This window comes from Nannobrachium achirus (assembly GCF_963921795.1).
Source record: "Nannobrachium achirus genome assembly, chromosome: 11".
NCBI classification, from domain to species: Eukaryota; Metazoa; Chordata; class Actinopteri; order Myctophiformes; family Myctophidae; genus Nannobrachium; species Nannobrachium achirus.
The window spans coordinates 44565717-44592408 of record NC_137820.1 but is presented as its reverse complement, the minus strand read 5'-3'; the positions used below and the strand labels follow the sequence as shown (position 1 = coordinate 44592408).

At 43.8% G+C, this 26692-nt stretch overlaps 1 protein-coding gene across 2 annotated transcripts in view; it reads right to left on the bottom strand.

The window, feature by feature from the left end:
* The window catches only part of LOC308294749 (neural-cadherin-like), a 209214-nt gene that overhangs the window by 146787 nt on the left and 35735 nt on the right, over positions 1-26692 (bottom strand). For both annotated transcript variants that reach the window (XM_080737570.1, XM_080737571.1), the window contains exons 6-8: positions 18220-18362; positions 13604-13776; positions 289-457 (exon numbers count right to left, since the gene is read on the bottom strand). In XM_080737570.1, the coding sequence (XP_080593696.1) occupies positions 289-457; positions 13604-13776; positions 18220-18362 (485 nt within the window). The remainder of the gene's footprint in view (positions 1-288; positions 458-13603; positions 13777-18219; positions 18363-26692) is intronic.

Sequence of the window (26692 nt, the reverse complement as noted above, 5' to 3'; positions counted from 1 at the left end):
AGCAGGAAACCGATTCTCCATTCACTTCAATGTTAAGCCATGGAAGAAACAGTCCTTTTCTCTGATTCATGTCCCTGTCAGTCCGCACCCTATCATGTGATGCTAATTTAGTATCTTGTAGCTCTGGCCTAGTAGGACATATGAAGCTTTCATTTAATTTCTTTCTTTTCTTTAAAAAAGGTTTTAAAAGTCCTTAAATTGACACTTTAAAATCATGTGGGGACCCCCGTGAGGGTCCTCCTGACCCACAGGTTGAGGACCACTGATGTCATAAGGGACATGTCCTACCTGTGTCGGGGTGAACTCGGAAGGCGGGCGTGGCACTGTCTCTGTGCATCAAGCCATATTTGACTTTTCCGTTTGCGCCTTCGTCCGCGTCGGCAGCGTGCACCTGCAACACCAACGTTCCGGCAGGCTGGTTCTCCAACACGGCGGCCTGCTCGCCATACTGCTGACACTGTAGGAGTGGGATGGAGGGATGGATGGAGGGGGGAGAGGCAGAGGAGAGAATGGGGGATGGACAAAGATAGAGATGTAGAGAGACATGTTAAGCACATTTCATGCAATTCTTTGCCCAAAAGTACGAAAATAGACAATCTATAAGCTCACAACAACATTCTTAGAAACGTTTGAAGAATTATGCCCATAATGAAATCAAAAACACTGGGCCAGGAAGAGGTTAATGAGTGTGAAAGAGACTGAAAAAGAGAATAAGAAAGAGAGGAGAAAGACAGAGAATGAGAGAGAGGACAGAGGAGGGCGTGGGGTAACAGACAGAAGAGAGAGCGAGAGAGAGAGAGAGAGAGAGCGAGAGAGAGAGAGAGAGAGAGAGAGAGAGAGAGAGAGAGAGAGAGAGAGTGAGAGAGAGAGAGGGGACGAGAGGAGTTGAAGTTAATGTTACATTAATGAGAACAGAGCTCACAGGGGAGGTATGAGAACAAACTAATCAAGTGTAGGGCTACTACACTGCAGTAGCCTATACAGCTGTGTGTACAACTATAGAACCATGAATAATTCAATTGGTTTCTTTTTGAAGGCCTGGCTGTGTCTCAGCCAGGAATTCAAACCGCTCCCCGGACCCAAAAAGGCCCAGGAAACAGAGGTCTCTGGAGCCCAACTGCTTTTTATAATCAGGTACACACTGGGTTCTCTCAGCAGCAGGACCAACGCCTTGCTAGTGCCTTGCTGCTAACAAGCGTTCCAAACAGGGTGTCTGAAAATACCTAAAAAAAAGCAATTTGTCGGCTCCACAGGGCGGGCACGCGGGGTGGGGAGGGCTTGGCGCGCTTGGCAGTAAACGGAAAAGTTTCTAAGTACATAAATGTGAATGACTCCACTGTGCTGTGACGGCTCTGATCTCCTGTAAAGATGAAACAGCTCACGGAGCAGATGTCTCCTCTCTAGTTGAGTGGTGGGTTCATAACACCCATAAACGTCTTCAAAAACCACAGCGTTGGCTGTGGACGTCCGCAGAATCAAAGATGAGATGCAGTACAGTACTTAGACGTCAAAGATCATGCTGTCAAGAGGGATAGCTTCAAATTCCTAAGGAGCACCATTTATTCATGTCTTCAATGGGGTGAGAAAGTGAAGCCATGTTGTGCAGAAAACCCACCGACTCGTCTTGCGACAACGCAAAAAGTTTCATGTGTCAGAGGCAGGGAAGTGATTCCCCCATCGCAGTGTGGTATCCCAACTGCTCAGCCGGTGACACCAAGGAGCTGCTATATCCGTGAGAACAAAATGCGTGAAACACCCACGTGAAGTCTGTTTTAACGCCTAGTCCCTGCCTATTTCAGACAACTGCGAGCTTCTGTCTTGCCACACTGCTGCAGCAGCAAAGTTGAACTTTTCTCGACTTTGCAGCTCCGCCTCCTGCCACAGTGGGGTTAGATGGTAGTCTAACACAGACTAAGACGATGCATAGAACCTCGCCGCTGTCTCAGAACGCGGAAGCTGAATGCTGCTCCTGGTGTGAATTTGGAGTAACGTAGTAAAAGCAGCATCAGAGATCATAACCCAGCAAGCCAAATGACCTCATGATGACGTTATGATAACGTCCTCCGGTGACTCCGGTGACGTTCAGAACTAGGCCAGATCAAAGCCCATATGGGGATGATCTTGACGTCATTACCAGGCATCATATGGACTATAGGATAATTGTTATTGTTTGTAATGTTAGTTGATATATGAGCATATAAGGTTATATTCTGTGACATATTTGACTAGTTATGATATTTATCTGGCCTCGATCGGACCCTCTCTAATTAATCGACGTCCGTTCTCGTGGGCAGGATTTATGTTGGTTGAAATCAGGTGATATTCTAGGCCAGATCTGACTAGTCATGGTTTGACTTGATCTGGCTCCAATCGAGACAGCACTGATTGGTACAGGTCCTGACTCCATGTATGGGCATAAAACGGATGTCCTATATACAGTACATGGATCTCCATATATGGGTAACTGGTCCGATATACATCACTGGCCAGATGGCCAAGAATTGGCGCGACCTCGCCCTTTAGGGTGAGGTCGCATGTCGCCCTAAGGCGTCTTACTAGTATACAGCCTCCAGAGCGCTTTAAAATGTGCAAATATTTACCCATTCACACACACATTCACACAAACCAATAGCAGTTAGGGGTTCAGTGTCTTGCTCAAGGACAGTTCGACACTAACCCAGGGGGAGCCAGCTGCAGTACCTCCTGCAACTGACAATAATTCCCTCTCATCCAGACATTGCACTTTTTATCAGCCTTTCTTCAGGAACGAGTTTAGAACCAGAGTCACCTTTACTGGCACATCACAGGTTTACAGGTGTAAAGAAGCAGAGGAAAGTAATTTTTATGCAAACTCTGTAGTTTTTGTTATGTTTCAGAATGAGAAAAGGCAAAGATGATAAATCAAACAGTCTTTTTCTCCTTGTTCTCTCAGACCTACTATTTCTCTAACAACTCACATCCTGAAGCCCAAACCACGAGACATGTAACACGTGATTTATACTTAATTTGTACTCACAAGCTCAGTGAGCTTGTAGATTGGCTATTTTCGGTGCATGGCGTGACACAATGCTTAACCCATTATAAATCAGGCATAAAGGTCCTTAACTCCTCATCGTCACTTCAGGATGTGAACATAACTGCAGCCCGCTGTCGGCACTGTGTGTTTTTGCACCAGAAGTGTTTTTTCATGTTTATGCTAATGTGTGTTTGTATTGCCTTGTTTTGTCTATCCCGAGCATACACCAAGACAAAGTCCAATCAATGTTTCATTGAAATGCTAATAAATTATTAAATTTCAATCCTCATACCACTGTTGTATATTTGATGTTTGTACTCTTATTATTGTACCACTTCATTGCCTTAAAAGCTTCACTTGAAAATCAAATAAACAAAGTTTAAAAAAAAGAAAAAGAAATGCTAATAAATTATTGAATGTCGAATCTTGACCCTGAAATTATAATTGTCTCTTATTTCTTCCATGACACAGTTCTGGCAGAATGCCCATACATGCATGTGCGTGCGGCACTGGAGTAGTCAGGTAAGGTCGTCAATAACCATGTGCTCTTGGATGGAAAGGGTATTCGATCAATCACAACATGAACATCTATTTTAAAAAATCTTTAAAATACAGTATTTAATTTCCATTTCTGCTAAGCAGCTATAGCTACTGTATATAGGCTTCGACAAAGGCGGTTTCCAGGAGGAGTTATTTACTGTATACAAGACTGCACATGCAACACAGAAGTGTTGCTTTATTTTCCCAAGTCATTTTCAGAGACACAACAAAGTCTACACAACAAAGTATAAATCAGGCTTTAGGAGGGGGACGGCAGCCCCCTTGCAGTATAATTGAGGACAGCCTAGCAGTCCCGGGCCCCCTGTTGAAGACCCCTGCTTTGGAGGAAACATTTGAAATTTGTGGGAGACAAAACATCTGCCCTCGGCAGATTACCTACTGTACGCAGAACAATATATCGATATCGTATCGTTATCTCTGTATGACCATGCGTAATATTATATCAATATGGCAAAAGGCAACAATATGGGCCATAATCGCCCATACCCTTGCCTTTTGCGATCACTGAGTGATTTGGCAAACGAGAGTAGACACTTAAAAAAAAAGGAAAAGGAAAGTAAGCATTTTACTTTTGGTCAGAGAAATTAAACTGACTTCAAATAACAACTGTGGGAATCCAATAGCACTTAAATTCAAGAGTGATATTGACTTGTTAGTATGCTGTTTTTTGAATAATGCTTAGTTTTCACTAAAAATATTGAATATGAAATCTGTACATTAATATCATAATATTCTATCGATATCTAAATATTTGACATAAATACAGTGATATGACATTTTGTTCATATCGTGCAGTCGAAGTCTTCTGGTAGGTACGAAACCAGAAATTACCCAGGATCCGACCCAGCAACGAGCCGGGTCTGGGTCCATTCACAAGAAGTGACTTCGGTGCCGGTTCGGAGCCACTACCGTATGTCCCGGGTCCCGGTTCTCTGACAATGTGATCGGTGGTTCCCGAGTGGAGCCAACAATTGGAAAGAAAGCGACATGTAAACAAAGATCACGCCCAGGGCGACGTTTAGGTAAGAAAGAAGACTTATCCAACTCTTAATAATAAGGTCGGCATTCGGTCATTTTGGGGCCACAGGTTTTGTACGGGTACGGTCCGACATCTCTCGGTGCTGCTTGGGTGGGTATACAGTATACAGTAGTAATTTCTAAAAATAGAATAATATTTCTAATAATAGAATAATAATAATCAATTTTTCGGGGGTCCATTTGGGTACGGGTAGGTCAAATTGGACCCGTGAAGACCTCTATTGTGCAGCCCTACTACGCAGTGATATTAGTCTGGCTGTGGACCCCCCATTTGTAAATGATTTGTGCCAGGGACCCTCAAGATGTTTCAAAAATGTTCCACAAATAGCAGATATAAAAGCTCACAGCACAGCACAAACCAATCACGACATGAACATGTATTTTAAAATATTTGTTTAAATGTATATAAGCCGGATAGGCTTCGACAAATTAAATCCTAAGAGTTTTCTGAAAAACTATATACTGAAATCTAAAATGTCCTGTTTAATGGTTTAATTGTCAATACAATCGGTGGTGTTCTGGCTTGGATCAATGGAACGAACGTAGTATGCCGTAAGTGGCTATTTATCGGTACTAGATTTAAAACAACTTTTTCAATGTTTTAAAGAAATAAATACCATAACATATATTTTTTTTTTACAAAAAATGTTTAAATGTTATATATAATATATATATGTTGGAAAAGACAGTCCACTGACTGAGAATGGTTTCAGAGATTGTGAAGAGCACAGCTATAGAAAACGTGGACAATTTAAGTCCCAGCTGTGTCTCAGCACTGGAAGAAGAGGCCCCAGAAGAGCTGGTCTCTGGAGCCCTACTGCTGTTGAGAATCACATTCACACCAGGGTTCTGTCAGAGGAAGGACAACCAGAGAGCAAAACAATAAGGGAAGGTATAGGAATGAAGGAAGGTTAAAGTCCCTGTAAAGGAAATTCAATGATCCCATTTATACCTGTTGCCACCTATACGTTGTTATACCTATTAGAGAGTTCTGCCAATGCAGGGTCAGAAACAGCGCCGGTCACGTCGTTCGTGGAAATGTCACTTTTCCCTCATAGACTCCAATGGATTCTGTAAACTTCCGGTTCGCGCTTTGTCACTATTCATCAATGGGTGTGTATGTAGAAAACCTGGCCCCATGAAGTGAACAGGAGGTGACACGACTCTCTCTAATACAAGGCTCTGAGTGTGTCATCAAGTGATGACTTCAGCTTCGCCCCTACTAGAAAGCGAGTTAAATAGCAGCAGGCATCTTCGTTTGCACAGCATTGCAACAGCTGCTCCTCAAGCTCCTTGCAAAACGCAGGCTCTAAGAGCAAGCTTAATGTAATGTGCTACTCCATTAAAAAAAATATTCTTATATGTTTATGATGTAAGTACATTTCATACATTTTTAAAAAATATTTCTTTGGCCTTTTTTTTCTCCTTCGTTTTTTAAGAAATGGGATTTAGGGATTAAAAACACTTCAGTGATCCGGGGGGAGGGGAGGGGGGGGGGGGGGGTTTAAGGTCATAGTTCTATTAAATGAAGATACAGTAAGGTTGAATAGGGTGAAAGAAACAGAGAATGGAGAGCACGGGAGAGTCAATGAGAGACAGAGATGTGAAATAATATCAGAGAAAGAGCAGCAAAGGGAAAATAAAAAGGTTCCTGGGAGAAGATATGGCCTGTAGGAAATTACTCACAAGATAACGCAATATCACACATAAGGTCACGGCGGCCTGGAATAATGGTTCCGAGGCATGGCTTGATATTTAAATCCACCACGTTTCCAACGCCTCCCAGTCCATTACAGTTCACCAGTGAATATACTGTATCTTCTGCTGATGTTCCCCTCATTAAGGAGGAAGTTAATTAAACAGGTGTAGCATATTGTGATGATATTGCATCTTTTCATTTTTTTCCCTCCCCGCATCCCCAGGGAGCAGCTAAAGATAGAGATAGAGGGTGAGGAGACTAATCACAACTCATGGGAAAACAGAGGGAGGAGGAAGAGAGGCCAAGGAGAGGAAGAGAGACCATGCATGCGGGCAAAAAAGGATGAATGGAGAAGAATATTAAGCTGGAGAGGAAGATTAGGGAGGATGGGAGTGATAGACAGAGGAAGAGTTGGAGAGGGAGGGATATTCAGGTTTATTTTAGTGGTGTAAAGTAACTGGTTACATTTACTAAAGTATACTGTACTTATAATACTAAGGTATACTGTACTTATAATACTATAAAACATACATTAACAACTTTAGCCCTATTTTATACCCAGGCTATTTGAAAATAGCAGATCTACAAGCTCAATATAATGTAACAAAAAGACAATGGGGGAGGGGTAGTTGCGACCGTAGGTCGCAGTTACTTTTACACTCTCATACTATCCAAACCTCCACCAGCCGTCAGTCTGTCCGTCCGTCCGTCCGTCCGTCCGTCCGTCCGTCCGTCCGTCCGTCCTTCCTTCCTTCCTTCCCTCCGTCACGTCACTCGTCACACGTCACACTTTCCCCCTACTCATATCTCCGCCACCGTTGCCCCGATCCATGCCAAAATTTCCACACAAACTCCTTGCCTGCCAAACTACAACCTCCAAGGACCCCCGGAGCTCCAGGGACCCCCAGGTCCTGGGGGACCCCCAGGTGTAAAAAATGACCAAATGTGCAAAAATGACCAAATGACCACCCCAACGGGGCTGCTCAAGGGGAATTCCCGGGGACCACCGACTCCTGGTGCTCCAGAACGGATGCAAAAGTGGTGGCGCCCCCAGTGGAGTACCCCCTCCACTGGAGCTCACATAAAATGCCTTAACTCGGGCTAGGAGCGACCGGGAGAGCCGGGGTTGGTACCTATTCGTCCGCCTCGGCGGCGCGGAGACCCCACCCCTCATTTCTCACATGGCCCTCTTCTAGCGCCACCATGAGGCCGATTCTTGCAAAACACATTTTTGGACACTGCTCCTACAATTTTTGCCCTAAAATCACGCAAATCGGTACACAGTATCTCTACACTCATGTCATCAACTTGGATCTGTCCCATATAGCGCCACCTTCAGGCCGATTTTTTAAAACACATTTTTGGACACTGCTCCTACAGATTTTGCCCTAAAATCACGCAAATCGCTACACAGTATGTCTACACTCATGTCATCAACATGGACCTGTCCCATATAGCGCCACCATCAGACCGTTTTTTTCCAACACATTTTTTGGACACTGCTCCTACAGATTTTGCCCTAAAATCACGCAAATCGGTACACAGTATGTCTACACTCATCTCATCAACATGGATCTGTCCCATTTAGCGCCACCTTCAGGCCGATTTTTTTAAACACATTTTTGGACACTGCTCCTACAGATTTTGCCCTAAAATCACACAAATCGCACAGTATCTCTACAGTCATGTAATCAAAACGCATCTGTCCCATCTAGCGCCACCATCAGGACGATTTTGGTAAAACAAACTTTTGGCCTATTTGTGTTGGTCGCTTATCTCCCGATTAGGGAGTCTTACTGGTACTGTAGCTGTGATTTATAGATGTGCAGTAAGGAATCCATGAATACACATATCATCGCTGTTGGGTGGAAACCTTGCATGTCCAAAACAAGTAACATTTCAGTAAATGGAAAAAACAACTTGTGATCGAACGGATCCCAGTGTAGTTATTCCTTATCATAAGCTCATATATACTTTTCTTGGTCAAATATTCATAAAACCCACAGAGAGACTTGAACAAGTTCACTTGATGTTATTCCATCCGTTAACCAGTCGTAGAGGAGAAGAAGAAAAAAAGTCAATTTCTAGAGCTTAGTAGCTCAACTCCGTGGAGATGTCTCCGCCATTATGGAAACAAAAAATGATAATTGTCGAGCGATACAAATAAACGATAGCGTAATGCCCCACCGCTCGTGGTCGGAGCTGCTGTGGAATTGAGATGAAAATAATAATAAATAATAATATGTACAGCTCGTTCTGGGACATCATAACATCAGATTAAGGTAATAAAACGGCTAGTCCGGAATTCTCCTGTAAAAAAAAAGCAGAAATAGCTAAAATAGCAAATCTACAATCTTACAGCATGCATTTTGATTGATTGATTGATTGATTGATTGTGTAAGAGCCATTTGAGCCATTTGCCTATTAATGATGTCACTGAAGTTGGAACATGGTCACGCCCTAATTGCCTATTACCAATTGTCTATTTAACATGCTCTGTAATGAGGCACAGGTGTTGTTGATGTTAGAGGCACACAGTTCTTTGACTGTGTGTGTGACTGAGGCTGGTGATACATGTTTGTTTATTTCTTGTATTAGCTGAAGTATAGGACTTATAGCAACAAAGAATAAATGACATTTATGTTGAACCTTATTGGAAGGCTTGGACATCAGTTCTTGGGACACATCACACGTCTGAACTTGATCTTGAGCGTCAGCAACCAGTAGCACCCATAGTTATAGGGACTTTGGGCACTACATTAAGTCAAAGAACTGCCTCGTTTCAAGAGATGACTGTTTATTGGGAAGCAGTCAAACCAGGAGGCTGTTTGGGACACGCACGCATAGGGCGTGTGTGAGCTTGGAGTGGACGGAGGGTCTGCGGCCGGCAAAGAGGGCAGCCGCCAGCCAGTCTACAACTTCTGCTGTTGGGAGATGATCGATTGCCACCCGGAGCAATAGGGGCGCTTACCGGGAGACCACAGCATCAGGCAGCAGAGATCAGTGGAACCGGACCAGGTGGAGGACGCTGACCTACTGGTTACGGTATTGTTTGTACAGCGGCGCACTGGGCGCTGGCTGCGACACAAGCTTGGCCTTTAAAATGAGTGCACAGCCACATTCTGCTGCTGCACACTAAACTAAACTTGAATCCATTGAGCTGGTAACAAACGCCTTAAAAGACTTTGCGCGTTAAGGCGTGTTGTTTTGGATAAGACTTTTGCACTTCACTTATCGCACAGAACAATTGATTTATGCAAACTCCTGCTGAGCATCAAAATGACTATGAGGTTGGACTTGAGTTTGGTGGGGCAATGGGAAAGCTGTGAAACTGATAAACTGAATTGGTTGTTGAAACAAAAAGAAGAGATTGTTGACATGGCAAGTGACTATGAATATGCGAATGAGGTCGATGGTAGATTTTGCACATTCATGGCTGTGTATAACGAAACCAAAAGCACTCATGTGGTGATGTTGGGTTTTTTGCCTGTGTCAACTAAACACCAAATATGGTACAGAAAAATAATGTTGAGTTTTGATTGTTTTATTGCTGAAATGAACAGGTGGATTTATGGTCCAAGTTGCAATGTTTCTGATGTTTATGCAAACTATGCTAAATCCACAAGTGCTGCTGCACTAAAAGAAGTGCACACAGAAGTGCACGCTTTGAGTGAGCAAGCTGAGGCTCAGAGGGCCCAGAGTGAGCAAGCTGAGGCTCTGCGGAGCAAACGAGAGATGCAGGAGGTACAAGATGCTCTCTGCACCTTTACTGAAGAACCAGCTGAGGAGGACAACCTGAACAGAGTGGTGAAGGAGCCACTCAGTATGGGGTCAGCTGTTGAAGAGGAGCCCAGGCTGAGCAGAGTGGTGGACGAGCCACTCATTATGGCAGAGCAGCATCATCCATCCTTTGCTGCAGCTCCACGGCCCGAGACCACCAGCCCCGGTGTCGCTGCACGGCCCGAGACCACCAGCCCCGGTGTCGCTGCACGGCCCGAGACCACCAGCCCCGGTGTCGCTGCACGGCCCGAGACCACCAGCCCCGGCATCGCTGCACGGCCCGAGACCACCAGCCCCAGCGTCACTGCACGGCCCGAGACCACCAGCCCCAGCGTCACTGCACGGCCTGAGACCACCAGCCCCGGCGTCGCTGCTCCACGACCCGAGACCACCGGCTCCAGCGTCGCTGAGTATGCGGTTAAGGCTTCCGAGGAGCAGAGCGGCATGTACCTGGCTGTGGTTAAGAAGGCTCTGGCTACTGGTAAGAAAGCTGTGAAAACCAAGAAGCCTGCTGCCATGCAGGTAACAGCTAAAAGCTCCAGCAGGAGAAGGAAACGAAAATGGCAGAGCCAGAGAAAGAGGAGGAAGAAAGAAAGATGGCGGTGCCAAAGAAAGAGGAAGAAAGAACGATGGGAGAGTTCAAGAAAAAAAAGGGTCAAAGTCTATTGGTGAAAAGAGCCACAGACAAACTGTATCATGGCCAACGCTGCGACGAGCACAGCAGCACAGGGAGAGACTTGGTCAGTATGTCTGGTGGCTAAAATGATGCCCATCCACTAGTTGGAGACTTTTTTGTCTTTTTGTGAAAGTACAAATGTAAATCTTTGAGTTTGGTTTGTGCACTTATAGATATTGCCAAAGTTGTTTATTGGCTTGTATTTTGATTTTGTTTATTATGGCTCTTTGTATTTTTTGTTTTTGAATTGCATGTCTCCCGCCATTTGCAATTGGGGGCGGGTGTAAGAGCCATTTGAGCCATTTGCCTATTAATGATGTCACTGAAGTTGGAACATGGTCACGCCCTAATTGCCTATTACCAATTGTCTATTTAACATGCTCTGTAATGAGGCACAGGTGTTGTTGATGTTAGAGGCACACAGTTCTTTGACTGTGTGTGTGACTGAGGCTGGTGATACATGTTTGTTTATTTCTTGTATTAGCTGAAGTATAGGACTTATAGCAACAAAGAATAAATGACATTTATGTTGAACCTTATTGGAAGGCTTGGACATCAGTTCTTGGGACACATCACACGTCTGAACTTGATCTTGAGCGTCAGCAACCAGTAGCACCCATAGTTATAGGGACTTTGGGCACTACAGATTGATTGAATTCTTTATTTGTCAGAAATGTATAAAGCATGTGGTACAGTAAGACATTAAAGCTAAAAGGATGACACAAAAAAAAGACCTGGGATTTGTTTCCATTGTGGTCCTCAACGACACCTTGTGAGCTTGTAGATCGTCTATTTTCCACTATTTCGCCCAACACTGTTGTACCACAAAGTAGGGCATTAATTCACTGGGTGGAATAGTTGAAATACAGAAATACAAGGTTTCTGCCCGACAACAGACATTTACATTCAGTATTTACAGACTTGACGATGGTGTGTTTCTGTACACGCAGTCATGGATGTGATGTGTATAGGGAGCACTGCATAGGGTGCAACCCTGTATTGAGGGTAATAGTGAGAGTGTTATAGGTGTGACTGCTTCAACCTGACCACCTGTGGTCTGTCTAACAAGAAATCCTGGGGCCCAGTCACACACCGCTGGGTTCAATACAAGGTCAGCCAGTTAGCTGGCCAGCCTGGTGGGATATTATGGTGTTAAAGGCCGAGCTCTAGTCAATAAACAACAGCCTAAAATATCTCCCTTCTCTCTTGTTGCCAAGCTGTGAGTGGGTGGCATGCAGAGCCTGGGAGTTCATTCCACTTGGCTGTTGTAAATACAGATTTAAATTCCGCTGGGGTAATCACCTGGTCCTTGTCCAGTACAGTGGGAGAAAGCCAAGTCTCAGAAAGACGTATATAATCAGATTTTCATCTCATCCATTTTGTTCTTGATCAATTGAACGTTAGTCAGCATTATGGGGGCAGCATAGCTCAGGGGTAGAGAAACTGGTATTAGAGCACGAAGGGTATAAATCCCGAAGGGTTCCCAGTTCGAATCCGGGCTCCCCCTGAGTTAATGTCGAAGGGTCCTTGGGCAAGACTCTGAACCCCTAATTGCCTCCGGTGAGTAGGTTGGTGCCTTGCATGGCTTCCTCCGCCATCGGTGTATGAATGTGTGTGTGAATGGGTGAATGTAATGCACAATCTATGTAAAGCGCTTTGGATTAAAAGCGCTATACCAGTAAGACTCCCTAATCGGCCTCCACAAATAGGCCAAAAGTTTGTTTTACCAATTATCAAGACATACGGGCAGTTGACAGTTTGCCATGGTTACTCATTGAAGTTGAATCTCCATATATGGAGATAACCTACGCATCACACTAAGTCTGACCTCACCAGCCCATATTTGGGCATGAGCAACTTATGTCTCCATATATGGAGATATGATGACATCACACAGTCCTCAGCCGATGATGTGGCGTGATGTCATACAATACACAAACGAGCCCTACAGTATAAAGGGGCAATTCTTGCCAGGAAAGAAGCATTTCTTCGACTCAGACCTTATCGCCAGGGTTGGCTTATAGCAGCTGTCGGTAGGACCATATATGGATTCTGTTAGTGTGGATCTCCTAACAGGGCATCATCTGGGATACAATCCCTTTTATGCCCATATATGGAGATCCCTAACAGAATCCCTTTCATGCCCATATATGGAGATCCCTAACAGAATCCCTTTTATGCCCATATATTTACCATTTACCATTTATTATGCATAGTGGTGGGCGATGTGGTCTGGACTTTAGCCACTGTCATAATGCTGACCTTCTTTACTTCTCCGCTGGCCACAAAGACGTGGATTGGAGATCAGAAACCCAGTAAATCTGATGCCCAAAAGTGCATTACAGTCGTATATGATCACTGCCGATGCCGAAAGGATAAAACAAAACAAAAAATAGAGTATAAACAAAAGAATAACTAAATAAAAGCACAGTATTAGCTGACTTGATCTGTTTCAAATCCAGTTAGGAAGGACGTAGAGATAGACAGTGACTCTATTACTATAGATGGGGAATATGAGGCACAATCACTGCATCACGCATTCAACCATACTTTCAATCTGGCATGTGATGATGAGAGATTGTAGATTGGCATGACACACGCCGCATCATGGACAATGCACAAAGCACTATATCGCCATCATATGACAAAGTACAAATAAGGCTATATAATCGGTAAAACCTTGGCTTATATTGTCTTCATGCTCTGCCTCTGTGAGTGAGCAACCGGAAGGAGCCATTCCAATTCCATTCAATAAAAACAACAAAAAGCAACAGAGGAAAACATTCCAACACACACTTGTCTTTTGGATGCCGAAACTACAGCTAAAGCTCACCTTCTCAAATATGGGTTTGTTGTTGTTGACGTCGTCGACCCCAACGATGACCCGTGCGGTGGACGAGAGGGGGTGGGCCCCGCCAGAAGCATTGTCATCGGTGGCCGTCACATTTAGGACGTACTCCAGACCTTGGAGCTTGGGCGGAGGAGTGGAGCGCAGACGAATCAACCCTGCAAAGACCACAGAGCCATAATTAACCACACACTAAACGAAAAAGCTGCTAAATATAGTACCAAGTAGGTGGAACCTCTTTTGGTGTTATATACAACCTATGATTGCTAGATATCACCTTTTAAATGGTGCTATATAGAACCATTAGAGGTGCCTAAAACTAAGCTGAAGAAACAGTACAGAACCTCAAGAACCATAAGTAAAAAAGTAAGCCTTGCCGAGCCATGTGACATTGTGACCCATAGGGCATAGCTCCTGTTTCTGTAGCGTGAGGTGGCTTGATATACAAGTACATCCCCTGTACATGACGCTAGTATGTCGCAGGGACTTAATCCAACCCCCAATCCAACCCTTGATGCGTCCCATTTTGGTATGACACAGCCAGGGAATCGACCTCCCAATCTCAGGGCGGACACTCTAACCACAAGGCCTCTGAGCTGGTTTCTAAAGAACCAAACAGGGCATTTCTTCTAGATCCAAGGGTCCCATGGGTATATTTGTCTCACCCATACATAAATAGAAATATCAGTGTGGCATGTTCCACAAGACTGTTAATAACAATACAATATATCAAGATAAATATGAGATAATTCTAGAATATAATGAAACAAAAAAGGGGGAAAAATATAAAATATAAAGTTAAGGTTAAAGTACAGCAGGTTCTTTGTACAATGGCAAATAGCACCTCATCCTCCCCAAAGAACCACTGACCATGCACTTAACCACCATTGTTTTCTTTGCGTTCCTCTGAAATGGGGAAGTAGTGTTGCTAGAATCCTGCCGCTAACAAGCGTTCCAAGCAGGGTATTTCAAAATAACTCTAAAAGAGCATTTTGCAGGCTCCACAGGGGGGAGTTAAGAGTAAACTGAAAAGTTGCTAAGTACATACACATTTTAATAGCTCTTATGTTGTGGCACAGTTCTTCCATCATGCACACATTTACTGAACAGGTAATAGCAGAATGCTTTTTCTCTGCCTCGTATTGAAGGCATAGGTCAGTAGTTCTCAAAAGTGGGAAGTTCCATGAGGGGGAACTTCCAAATGGACGCTTACAGGTCTGCTACTTTGAGAGTGTACAAATGTAACCTAAAAGTACACTCTGCTCTCATAGTTATGAAATGAAAACGTTTGAGAACCACTGGCATAGGCGATGCAGTACATGTTCAATGCATTGTGAGCTTGTGGGGGTGCCTTGCGTCAGAAGTTAGCCAGGCTCAGCAGATGCCTATTGCTTGCCACTCTCCCCCTCGCTGTGTCTTTTTGTACGTGAGATTGAGATAAAAGGGCCCTTCCTGTCAACAGTACACAGAACATCACAGGCTTGCGGGACGAGCAAGAAGCAGCCTGTGATGTGGGGAAGCCCACCTAGGCAAGAGAACACGCACGTGTTTGTTTCATTCCCCAGTTGTGTTCCTATTCATCACTTTCAGTGCTCCTGATTAAAGACTATACCAGCATGCTACACCCAGAAGCAAGCACCTCACACCCCATCTTACTTGTGATCTTGGCCGCTCGCAGGGGGGAGGGGAGATTGGGGCCCATGGCTCCCTAATGACAAAGCGCGGGGAAGACAACGCAGTGCCGCCGTGCCGAAACAAGCGGGCGCTCGGGAAGTGTACGCCGTAGCTTAAATGTCAACCTTGTTTACAAACGCGACACGAACTGTAGCGGTTACTCAATGAGCCAGCGTTCTTCCTTGGAACTGGGGAGCCACACGGCGGGCTTCTTCGCCGCACACGGGGGATAATAGCCCACAGCATCGCAGCTACACAAACGTTGAACTACACAAAAGACAGAGGGGGTTGGTGGCTGTATGCAGACTGTAGATTGTGAGCGATGATAGAGCAGTTCTTTGTGAAATTGAATTGAAAGGCTTGGTTGACAAATGTCATAGCGCCTGACACATTTCTTGCATGGTTTCAGATCAAAGGCTGAATAGGAAAAGATAAACTGGAGCCAAACCGAACCCAGGAAGCTCAGAGCAACGTTCCTCGCTCTGTAATATGCAGGCAAAACACTAAACACAAATGATAATAAAAAACAAATATGAACACAATAATGGAAATCAATTGATGGTAAATGATGGTGCATTAACGTATAGTATAGGGGTATGCCAAAAAATCTATTCATTCAAATGTCGTGATTTTTAATGCCACGATCGGCGCCATAGGTATCGAGTTCAGATTGAATTGGAAGGTAAGTGAATTTTTCCACCCCTATTACAGTATATACAGGTAAAACCTTTATCCAAAGTGCTTTAGAATGTGCATAAAATCCACCATTCACACACACACACACACACACACACACACACACACACACACACACACACACATACACACACACACACACACACACACACACACACACACACACACACACACACACACACACACACACACACACACACACAAACAGCATAAGGACACTAACAGTTACCCAGGGGGAAGCCAGCGATCGAACCAGGAACCTGTCTCGATTCCCATACCACCGCTTTTCCTCCTGAGCCACTGACGCCCACAGGGCCACATTAACGCATGGGCTCACGGGGTGTGTGTGTGTGTGTGTGCGTGTGCGTGTGCGTGTGCGCGTGTGCGTGTGCGTGTGTGCGTGTGCGCGTGCGCGTGCGCGTGTGCGTGTGTGTGCGTGTGCGCGCGTGCATGTTCAGAACAGTCAGACATCACAGTCATGATGTAATCCCAAAACACATGTCAACATAAATAACCAAATGAACACCATTACTGACACATATGCTTCTATAACATAATCCCACATGGAATATCCCATATTCAAATTATGACATAAACACCATCATAACAAACACATTTCCTTCACACCCAGGTGCATCCAGGGAAATCAACATAGCGATCTTCAGCATTCAGAGCAGAGAGAGCTACTGATTTTTTTTTTTACTACTTTAGAAACCTAATTTTCACAACTTTTAATCATTCAAATTTGGCTGCTTGGCTAATCACATTATCCTTGTGTGTAGAGCAACAAAGTGGGAATACATTTTGCTTTACAGGGTCTTTAAACCCTGGTTGTAGCCCCAAGCAGTCTAAACCCCACTGTGGCCCTATTTAAATTACCGCTTTTAATAACATTATAGCAAGTCTGTGCTACCAGCCATTTCTGTGGCTTGGATTCCTCCGACACTCAAGGTGGACTCATGCTACAAAATAATCCGGGTGAATTTAGGTCGGGATGAGAAAAAGACACAAGACACGCAAGTTCAACATGTAGTGAAAATCAGTGAGTAACTACACGCACTTCATGTACAATTATGAGGTATTTGTACTTTACTGGAATTATTTCCAATACTTCTACTGCACTACATCTTGGATCCAATTATTGTACCTTTACTCCACTAAATTTATTTGAAAACTTTAGTTACTAGTTACTTTATACAGTAGATTATTATTACAAAACATACATTAACCACTTTTCTGTTTTTGATGAATCTATCATGGTTAAAATGGAGTTTGAAGTTACAATGGGTGTGTATGGGGAGGCGTCTTGCAGGAGGAGGGCCTGATAACATTTACACCAAATGTCTAAATATTGAATTAAGCAAATTAAAAACTGTTCAGGGTGTTCCTAAAAGCCTGATTAGATGATCAAATTACTAAAAGTTTATTTGAAAGTGAAATAAGTAAAAATTGTGAGTACTTTTTCCACCACTGCCTACTAGGCTGGGTGCTGGATCAAAAGTTCAACATGCAGTGAAAATAAAAGAAATCCGCGCACCAGTATAATACTCCCGTTGGCAGAATTGATTTGGTAACGTTTCGTAGCCACCAGGCTCTGCCTCAGACCTTGTAGGGAACATCCACCATTCTGTTCTTGCCTGATCGGTAGCGATTATCTGGAAAGATTATCTTGTAGTGTGAGAATTGAATTGGATGATTAGTTTGAAGGAATATCTGTCGATTAGAGTGAACGGAAGGCCTGACTGGAGAATGAACAACTTGAACTCTAGCGGCCATATTCTGGGTGCAAACATTTGGTGAAAATAGCTCATCTACAAGCAGTGGAGTGTTCTAGACTTTTTTTGAGGGCATACTATAATCTATGATCCGCAGCTATTCGTGTGGCCAGCACATACGCCAGTGCATAATGCCTCTATCAGATACGCTACTTTGAAAGGTTCACAAGGGCTTACTCTTTTTAAAAAAAATGTCTTCACAGCATACTCCGTATATCCACATGACAGGTAGAACACAGCACTGTCTACAAGCGCAAGCTGCAAGCTATTTTCTGCAAAGATAGTTGGTTAATCAGGAAAGATTTGCATAGAGCCCTGGAGGACTCCGGTCTACAAAGTATATCAGGTTTATCCTCTGGATTCGGCCATGTCAGCCCTGAAAAAAGTCATTTTGTATTTTAAATTAAAACAAAATGCCAGATGCCTGCAGGAGAATAAGTGGTTAAGAAGTATCACCTTTCTGGCTGTCGATCACGAAGTTTCCCTCTTCATTGCCAGCTGTTATTGTGTAGATAATTCCATCGCCATCTGGGTCCTTAGCAAGTACAGTGGCAACCAGGGTGTTGGGGCCAGCGTCCTCGGAAACGAACGTCCGGTATCTGGAAAGAGACAATAATATGATTGTTATTAAAAACACACACACAAACACAGACTTACGAACACCCGCACGCACACATACCAATGCACAGAAAGGAGGCAACTGCATCAATCACACGGTTCAAAGCATGAGCACGGCTGATTAGACTTATGACTGTGTCTTTGCCTGTCACCGTGATTTAAGCTGTCCTCTTAGCCCGGCCAGGCCAAAGACAAACGGTAATGTCTGCTGCAGGGGTGTTGAAGTCATCGAACTAACGGTTCTTCTGCAGACACCGGCCCACTCTGGACCATTTGATCCACTGCCTTTTAAAGTGTCAACAGTGATTTGCACGCCGCGTGGTATCGAGGCACCCGGCGAGTCACAAGAGACTAATATACCACAAGTGGGGTGTGTGTGTGTGTGTGTGTGTGTGTGTGTGTGTGTGTGTGTGTGTGTGTGTGTGTGTGTGTGTGTGTGTGTGTGTGTGTGTGTGTGTGTGTGTGTGTGTTGCGTGGTACAAAGGAGCGGAGGCGGAACTCCTCCGTGACTAACGGAGGACGGAAAGATGAAGAAAAACGGCGAAACAGCAGGGAAAAAATAGCGAGACAAGAGGAATATGAGCAATGTGGATGGGAAAGTGTGGCACTGAAACTGACAGTAACTGTGGTGTGTGTGTGTGTGTGTGTGTGTGTGTGTGTGTGTGTGTGTGTGTGTGTGTGTGTGTGTGTGTGCGTGTGTGTGTGCGCGTGCGTGCGTGCGTGCGTGCGTGCGTGCGTCAGACAGACAGACAGACAGACAGACGGACAGATAGACAGACAGACAGACAGAGACCAAGAGAGAGGAGCAGAGGAGAGTGCAGTTTCTGAGAGAGCTGGAGTTGATTCGTCAGCAATTCTCTTCCCCTGCAAGATCTGAGATGCCATTCTGTTCCTGTGCGCGCACACATCATGCGTTCAGTCTGTTTGTGTGTGTGCGCGTGCGCATGTGTGTGTCTGTGTGTGTGTCTGTGAGTGTGTGTGTCTGTGTGATCGTGTGTCTGCGCGCGCATGTGTGTGCGTGTGTGTGTGTGCGTCTAGAGTGAAGAGTCAAGAGGTGATTGATGGTTTACAGAGGGACGCAGATGGGTGATTCATCTCCGCCAGCGGTGGCAGTCTCTCTTTGCAACATGAGTGACCTGCAATCTGTCACCCGGCTCAGAGGCCAGCACCCTGTACGGGACAAGACGGATGCACCCCCACCCCCACCCCCACCACCAAAAAGCACCGCCAAACAACATCTCAGTGAACTGTGAAGGAGCGCTCAAACACACCTCTTGTCTGCCTCTTGTCTGCCTCTTTTCCGCCTGCGTCGTCTGACGACTCGCCTCTATGGCTCTCTCTGTCTGTCCCCCCACCCACCCGTCTGCTGCGAGTTGTGCGGAGCCAGGCACATCGGACAAACACACCCCACTCTCGCAAGTGTATGTCGATCAATCTTGCTCTGGGAGTTAGTGAATGTTCACAATGTCCACCTTAAAAAGAAAGTGCTGTGCTGTTTTGGTGACACGCCTTTTCTTCATTGTCACTGAATAAGCTGGGCCAGTGGTTTTCAAAGTGGGGCCCAGAGACGCCTGGGGGTCCCCAGCCAAGGTAGTCAATACAGCATCGCTATCATTTTAAACGCTTTATCCATTCATATGATAGCCATTCAAAAATAGCAGAACCACAAGATCACAGCGCATCACTTCGCTCTGCTCTGTACATCTGCTATTTTTGAACAATTATGAAGATAAATGTTTGGAATGTTTGGAATAATCTTTAATTTGTTTAACATAAATCTTCTCTTCTGGGGGTCCCTGGCACAAAACCTTTTCAGATGGTGGTCCGCGGCCAAATACATTTTGGGGGTCCTTGACTTGACAAAGTTTGAGAAGCACTGATCGAGGCAACCCCTTCATAAAAGGTAGAACAGTGTGAACCCTTATTGAGTCAATGTTGTTACGCCCGATCTGTACTTCTTAACACGGCGGCATCACATGCAGAGAATTGCAATTCTACAAGCGCTGCATCCACAACACAATGTGAGCTTGTAGATCCGATACTTCCAGCGAGCTGCTGTATGGCGTCGTGCGACGGGGGGGAAACAATCTGGCACTAGGCGTGGCGCTATTCGCCTGCTGCGGCCTACTTGGACGTCTCTCACGTACCTGTAGGTGGGCTATTTTTGGTCCTGCTGTGCTCTAATATCCTTAAAGCATCTCTGTATCTCTGTGAACGGTGGTGACAAACCCAAATCTACAGTACATGGCATCTAACGTACCGGTAAGTGCTGTGGCTGTTGACAGCATTTGTCTGCCTGCCACTGCATTCCTGTGTATCTAAACACCAGTCCTGTCACTTTGTCATGTGGAGTGGTAGAACGTGCATTTACTCAAGTACTGTATACTTAACTACAATGTTGAGGTACATTTACTTGAGTATTTAAATTTTTCTACCCCACTACAAAATCTCAGAGGCAGATGTTTTACTACAATTGTTTGACAGCTTTAGTTACCATTATTTTGTATTTTGTGTATAGTCCTCAAGTCACAGGTAACCTCGCATCACCAGACTTTCCACCGCAGAGGAAAGCCTGTAATTCATTCTAAACCGAGCCGTGGTTCTGGTGGTTGTTTCCGTTGACGTCGCATAATGCAAATCAATGGATTTATTCTCGCTAGTCTCGCTACGAGTTAGTATAAAAGATGAACATACCAAACGATTATTATACCAAAAGAAAAAAAAAAGTTTACACCAAATTAAACCAAAACAAGGGGAATCATTTTGGAGTTGCACTGCACCGGTGGTTCCGGCCGCCTGATGACTACCAAATGACGTAGAAAATACAGATTTTATATCCACTCCCGACCGGATCTGAAACACAAAAATGGTATTGATCGCAAGTCACAGGAGTTGCTCAGACTTGTTATTTCCAGGTTAGGAAAGGAATTAAATCCTTTTTTTTTATCATAAGCTGAACTGAAAAGTAATTCATGCTTTCATTTCATCACATTTGGATTTCTGTAACTCCTTATACTCCAACATCTGTAAAATAAAATAAAAAAGCCATTTCCTGCCTCCAACTGTATAAAATTATGCTCCAGACTACTAACTAACTCTAAGAAACATGATCACATTACAATCAGTGAAGCTGCACTTCACTAGCCTGGTATCAGATATTAGTCTGGACTCGCGAGCAGAATTTTCATTTCCAAGGGATGGGTAAAAAAAATGGCTGGATTGTTTTTTTGCATTTTCCCATTCAAATCAATACAATTTAAACTATATAACGTATCTCTTAGCAAAATGCACCCAGACGTGAAGCCGGTCGATGTGACATATGGCCCAAGTGCGTGCCACCAAAACTGTGGGATCTGGAAAAATCCCACACACTGCTCTTTGCTCAGCAGCATCAGTTTTTATTCAGATTGACAGACGTTTCAGTCCCTGGATGATTTTACTGACAACCTTACTGACAATTATTTTATACTTTAGCTATCAAAAACAGCAGATATACAAGCTCACAGCGCGGCATCGAGTGCAGCGCTGCACAGGGGCGTCATTTGGGCCTCTAGGGTGTTGCCTTGGCAACACCCTAGCATTTCTGAGCATTTAGGGAAAAAAAGTAAGTCTCTAGCCCATTCCTGTCAAGAGTTATGATTTTTTAAAGAATTAACCAACTGCTCACTGGAGTCTAGGTTTTACACAGAGACCAGGTGGCGACAATTGAGTTGATTGATTGGAATGTTAAGTGATCAGCTCTCTCTCTCGTCTCTCTCTCTGGTTGTCTGGCTATGAATATACCTGTACATACCTGCAATATCTGAACTGTACTCAAAGATTAAATTAATGATGTTAAGAAAATAACTTATTTTTTCAAAATTTTGAAAAATAATTAAAAATGGGTTTAAAATGTAAAAATATCAGTTTTAAGTATTATTAGGCTATTCACTGATATTCCCTTATTGTTATTAAAATAATTATTGTCCTGCATCAAACAAAATGTTTTGTAGCCATTTAGAAATTATAGCAGAGATTATCAAATGGTTTATTCTTATTGGCACTTCTTAAACAAATATCTCTTGTACCAAATTTCTTGCTGCAACTGTGATACCAATATTGAAAGGGCAAATGTCAAACTAAGCCTGAGTATTGTTTCTAATAATAAAAAATAATATAAAAACTGTATGTGTGTTTCGCTGCATGCCAAATATTCACTATACAGCTATCTGCATCTCCTTGTTAGACTGTTGTGTGGGGAATAAACACCCGAAACTGAAATAAAAAACACCCAAAACCCGTCATTCTTCACGCGCGTGGACAAACTACATTCCTTGCAACACCCTAGATATTGGTCAGATTACGCCTCTGCTGCAACCTTGTAGATCTGCTATTTTTGAAAAATGGTGAAAATGTTTGCAAATCTTTGAATCTATATTTTTCAAAGCAAACTTTTGTAACTCCAATCTCTGCTTCTGGGGGTCCCTGGAACAACATATTTTGAGATGGGGGTCAATGGCCAAATACATGTAATTTTGGGGCTCCTTGAAATGAAGAGGTTTGAGAACCACTGATTTAAAAGAAGGATTTAGAAGACATTTATAGAATCGGGTTAAAAAACTTGCACAAACGTTGACAATTTTTTTTAAATGGCAGATCTACAAGCTCGCTGTGAGCTTGTATATCTGCTATTTTTCAATAGTTAAACCATAAAATAATGGTTAAAGTGGTTAAAATCTAAAGCGACAAAGACGGGTTAAAGCCCAGTACGGACTGGCCCCCAGCAACATCAAAGACATGCTGACCTCCTATGAGGCTGGGCTCTGCCTTAGATCCTCAGGTAAGGCTCTCCTGGAAGTCCCCATGTCTTGCCTCATTACCCAGGGTGATCAGGCTCAGTCCGGGCACCCAGGTTCTGGAATGCCCTGCCCTGCCCTGAGGATCTGAGGCTAGCAAAAGACTTCTTTTAAATCACTCCTGAAAACAAACTTTTATAAAACACTTTTTTAGTGGTTTTCCTTTTATAAGCTTTTGTGTTAATGTTTTTAAATTTTATTTTCTTGTCCGCTATCTTCGTTTTGGGTTACCCATTGATTTTATTAGCGGTTATAACTCTTATGGTTATTGTGCTGCTCTTCTATCTTGTTCTGTAAAGCAAGCATTTGTAACCTTGTTTGGAAGAGCACTATATCCACATAAATTCATTATCATTATCATAGATTAAAACATACATTAAACACTTAAATCCGATACATGGCGTAGCCTACTTTTACCTTTGTACTGTACGTACAGTATCAACATTTTGATGCCAATACCTTTGTATTTTTTCACTCAAGTAGAGTTTTAGATAGAGGCCTTCTTCCCCGCCCGGTCATGTTTTTCGATGTTGTTTGTCTGGATTGTTATTTGGCAGCTGTACACTGCCACTTCCCCACCTGTCCGTCTCCCAAGCCTTGTCCGCCCACCGAGACTGAAACGTTACAGCTCAAACACGGGCGGCTGGCAGAGAGGTTTGCCACCGCCGCGGTGAAGGCCTCTGACACATGACTGACAGGACAAGGGGCCGACTCAATTGGGGGAGTAAAGGCAGCGGTCAGAGTGACAGGTAACTGCCCGCCCTTTCAGTCTGCGCTGCCAAAACACGCTGTCTGACACGCACAGGATTGCATCCCCTGCCTTCTTTTATCAAGCAATCAGACTTTTGAACAAGGACCAAGTGAAAATGTTTCTCTTTGATGCATACATACACGTACGCACGCGCGCACACACACCCTCAAAAACACCCTCAAAAAATGTATATGTGCTCACCAAGTAGAAAAAGAACATGTTAGCATCGAGTCTACGACAGATAGTAATTCAGAAAGATTTTGAGCTAAAGCAGATCATCTTTTATTTCTATTCTATTCTATTTTATTCTGTTTTTATTTATTGGCCTGCAAGTCTGAAGAGCCAAAAATGTATATGGCCCTTCTTTTTACTGTAAAGTATTTATAAGTCGTGACACTAAAGTCTTTCTGATTCATTCACGGCACAATTTATGAAAAGGCAGAGAATGCACAATATTTTTCTCTGACTATATTGCACAGCCGGAGCCATTAGTGAACCGTCAAGGGAACGCTGTGTTAGCAGCATTGCTATACACTGCCGGAACAAAGCGTCACAGTGGGTTTGTGGCTGATTTATGCGAGTAACATTATTGTATTGATGTCAGATGACTGTGATTAACACCTCTAGTCAAATGTATTGAGTTGCCCTTTAAAGACCCGTGTTACAGCAGTGGCTGATTGGCACAGACAGAAAAGACTTGGCCTCCTCCCAGTAGGGCTGGGCGATACTGACAGATTCAAAATATCACAATGTGTGTGATCAAATTGGATCAAACAGGTAGTGGCATTCATTTTTGAACAGTCAAATATGTAAATATGTTCGGAAAATGGTATCAGGTCGTCGTAATGCTGCCCTACCAAAATGAAGCAATAAGCACAAGAGGCGAGTGGTTACCTGGTATTTTACAACGGCTGAGAGGCGTAGGGAGACACGAGGCGCAGCCGAGTGTCTACAACCCTCTTAGCCGGCGTAAAATACAGGTAACCACAAGCCTCGCATGGCTTATTGCTTTTCTAAAACAGTTACGAAAATAAATTTGTCAAACATAGCGAAAATATCAGATATACAAGTTCCTAACACGTTGCCATGCGATGTGTTGTGAGCTTGTAGATCGGCTATCTCCGATATATTATACAGTAGGCTACTATAATATTACAATAATTTACAATATCTAATCTCATGTAAAAGAATTTACAATAAATGGATTTATATACCTCCCTGTCCTCCCATTACATGTCATATGAACTGCCTGCACAGTGTGATGTACAACAACAACCTGCACACTGCATAATATGTGCATAATGTAAACACCTGCATGACTGCTCCTGGTGTGAGTGTTTTAATTACTATGTGTGAGATGCAGCCTCTATTCTGTAAACCCTGAATCAGCGATGCAAACTTAATAATCCCCAAACTCAACCTGACACTCAACTCCACCCCTGCACGCACACAATCACACACACGAACGCACGCACACACAATTTTGGCCTAATCATAGCGCTACTGTCTTTATGACTGGCCAGATCGTCCCATATTTGCATAATAGAACAGCAATTTGTATGCTGAGTGTATTTTAGTGTGCACAGGGGTCTCGGTGTGGGTCTGCGGTTCATAATACTCGGTTTGCATTTTATATAATTAATAGGTAAAGTGTCTCTTAGTATAATAACCACAAGTTCACACAGAGCAAATTGAGATGAAGTGCTGTTTCATTTTAAAGGCTTTCTGCAGGTCCAATGGAGCTAACTCTCTCTCTCGCTGCCATTTTCACATCTTGATGATATAGTCCACGCTAAACTTTGTCTTTAGGCTAAAGATTTCAGAGATAATTTTTCTACCCAGCTGTTATAGGGTCTGCTTATTGTCGCTGCCAGGTAGATATCTTGGATCTCCATCTATACTATAATTTTGCGAATGTCTGTCTGAGTGAGTGAGTGTCTGTCTGTCTGAAACAGCGTTTCTCCTCAGTGGCTGGAGCAATTGATCTGAAATCGCATCACCATTAGCATATGAACACACCTGACATAACTGTGAAGCCCGTTTGTCACTTTCACAAATCGTATGCTGTATATTAGCATTTTTATGGTGTATCTACTATCTATTCTGCATCTAGCTTGAGGCATATCTATTCTGCATCTAGCAGGAGGCAACATGTTTAACCAGCTCTCTCTGTGTGTGTGTGTGTGTGTGTGTGTGCGCAGGCGGGTGGGCGGGTGGGCGGGGGGGGGGGGGGGGGGGTGTAGCCATTAAACGAAACAGGTATTTCTTACATTGATGCTCCTACATATTATCATGCAAGCACCAGTTAAAGTTACTTTCCATCCCTCATATACTGTATGCACAGTGCACATCCCATAACCCACACACTGCACATCATTTTGGAGCTCATATCTTTGAACGGGTAAGGGCTATTTCATATAATTGCATAATGACAAGTTGTGATCTTGTAGAAGAGATATATTCGCTATTCCAAAAAAGAAGGTAGATCGTGGTTACAGTCTGTCTGTGGTTTATGATAACGAAGCTGATGATAAGCGTATGTACCGGTAGCAATGCTGTCTGCGGTAGCAGAGCAGTGAAAAGAGACGGAAGTGAGTCCATCAGGCGCTTATATAGTCCCGGGGGTGGGATCTATAAAAGTTTGATGGACATACCCTCCCGACCAATCGCGTACGGTTTATGCGCAGTAGCTCTGTTGTTGCGCTAGGGCATACATGGGCCGCCA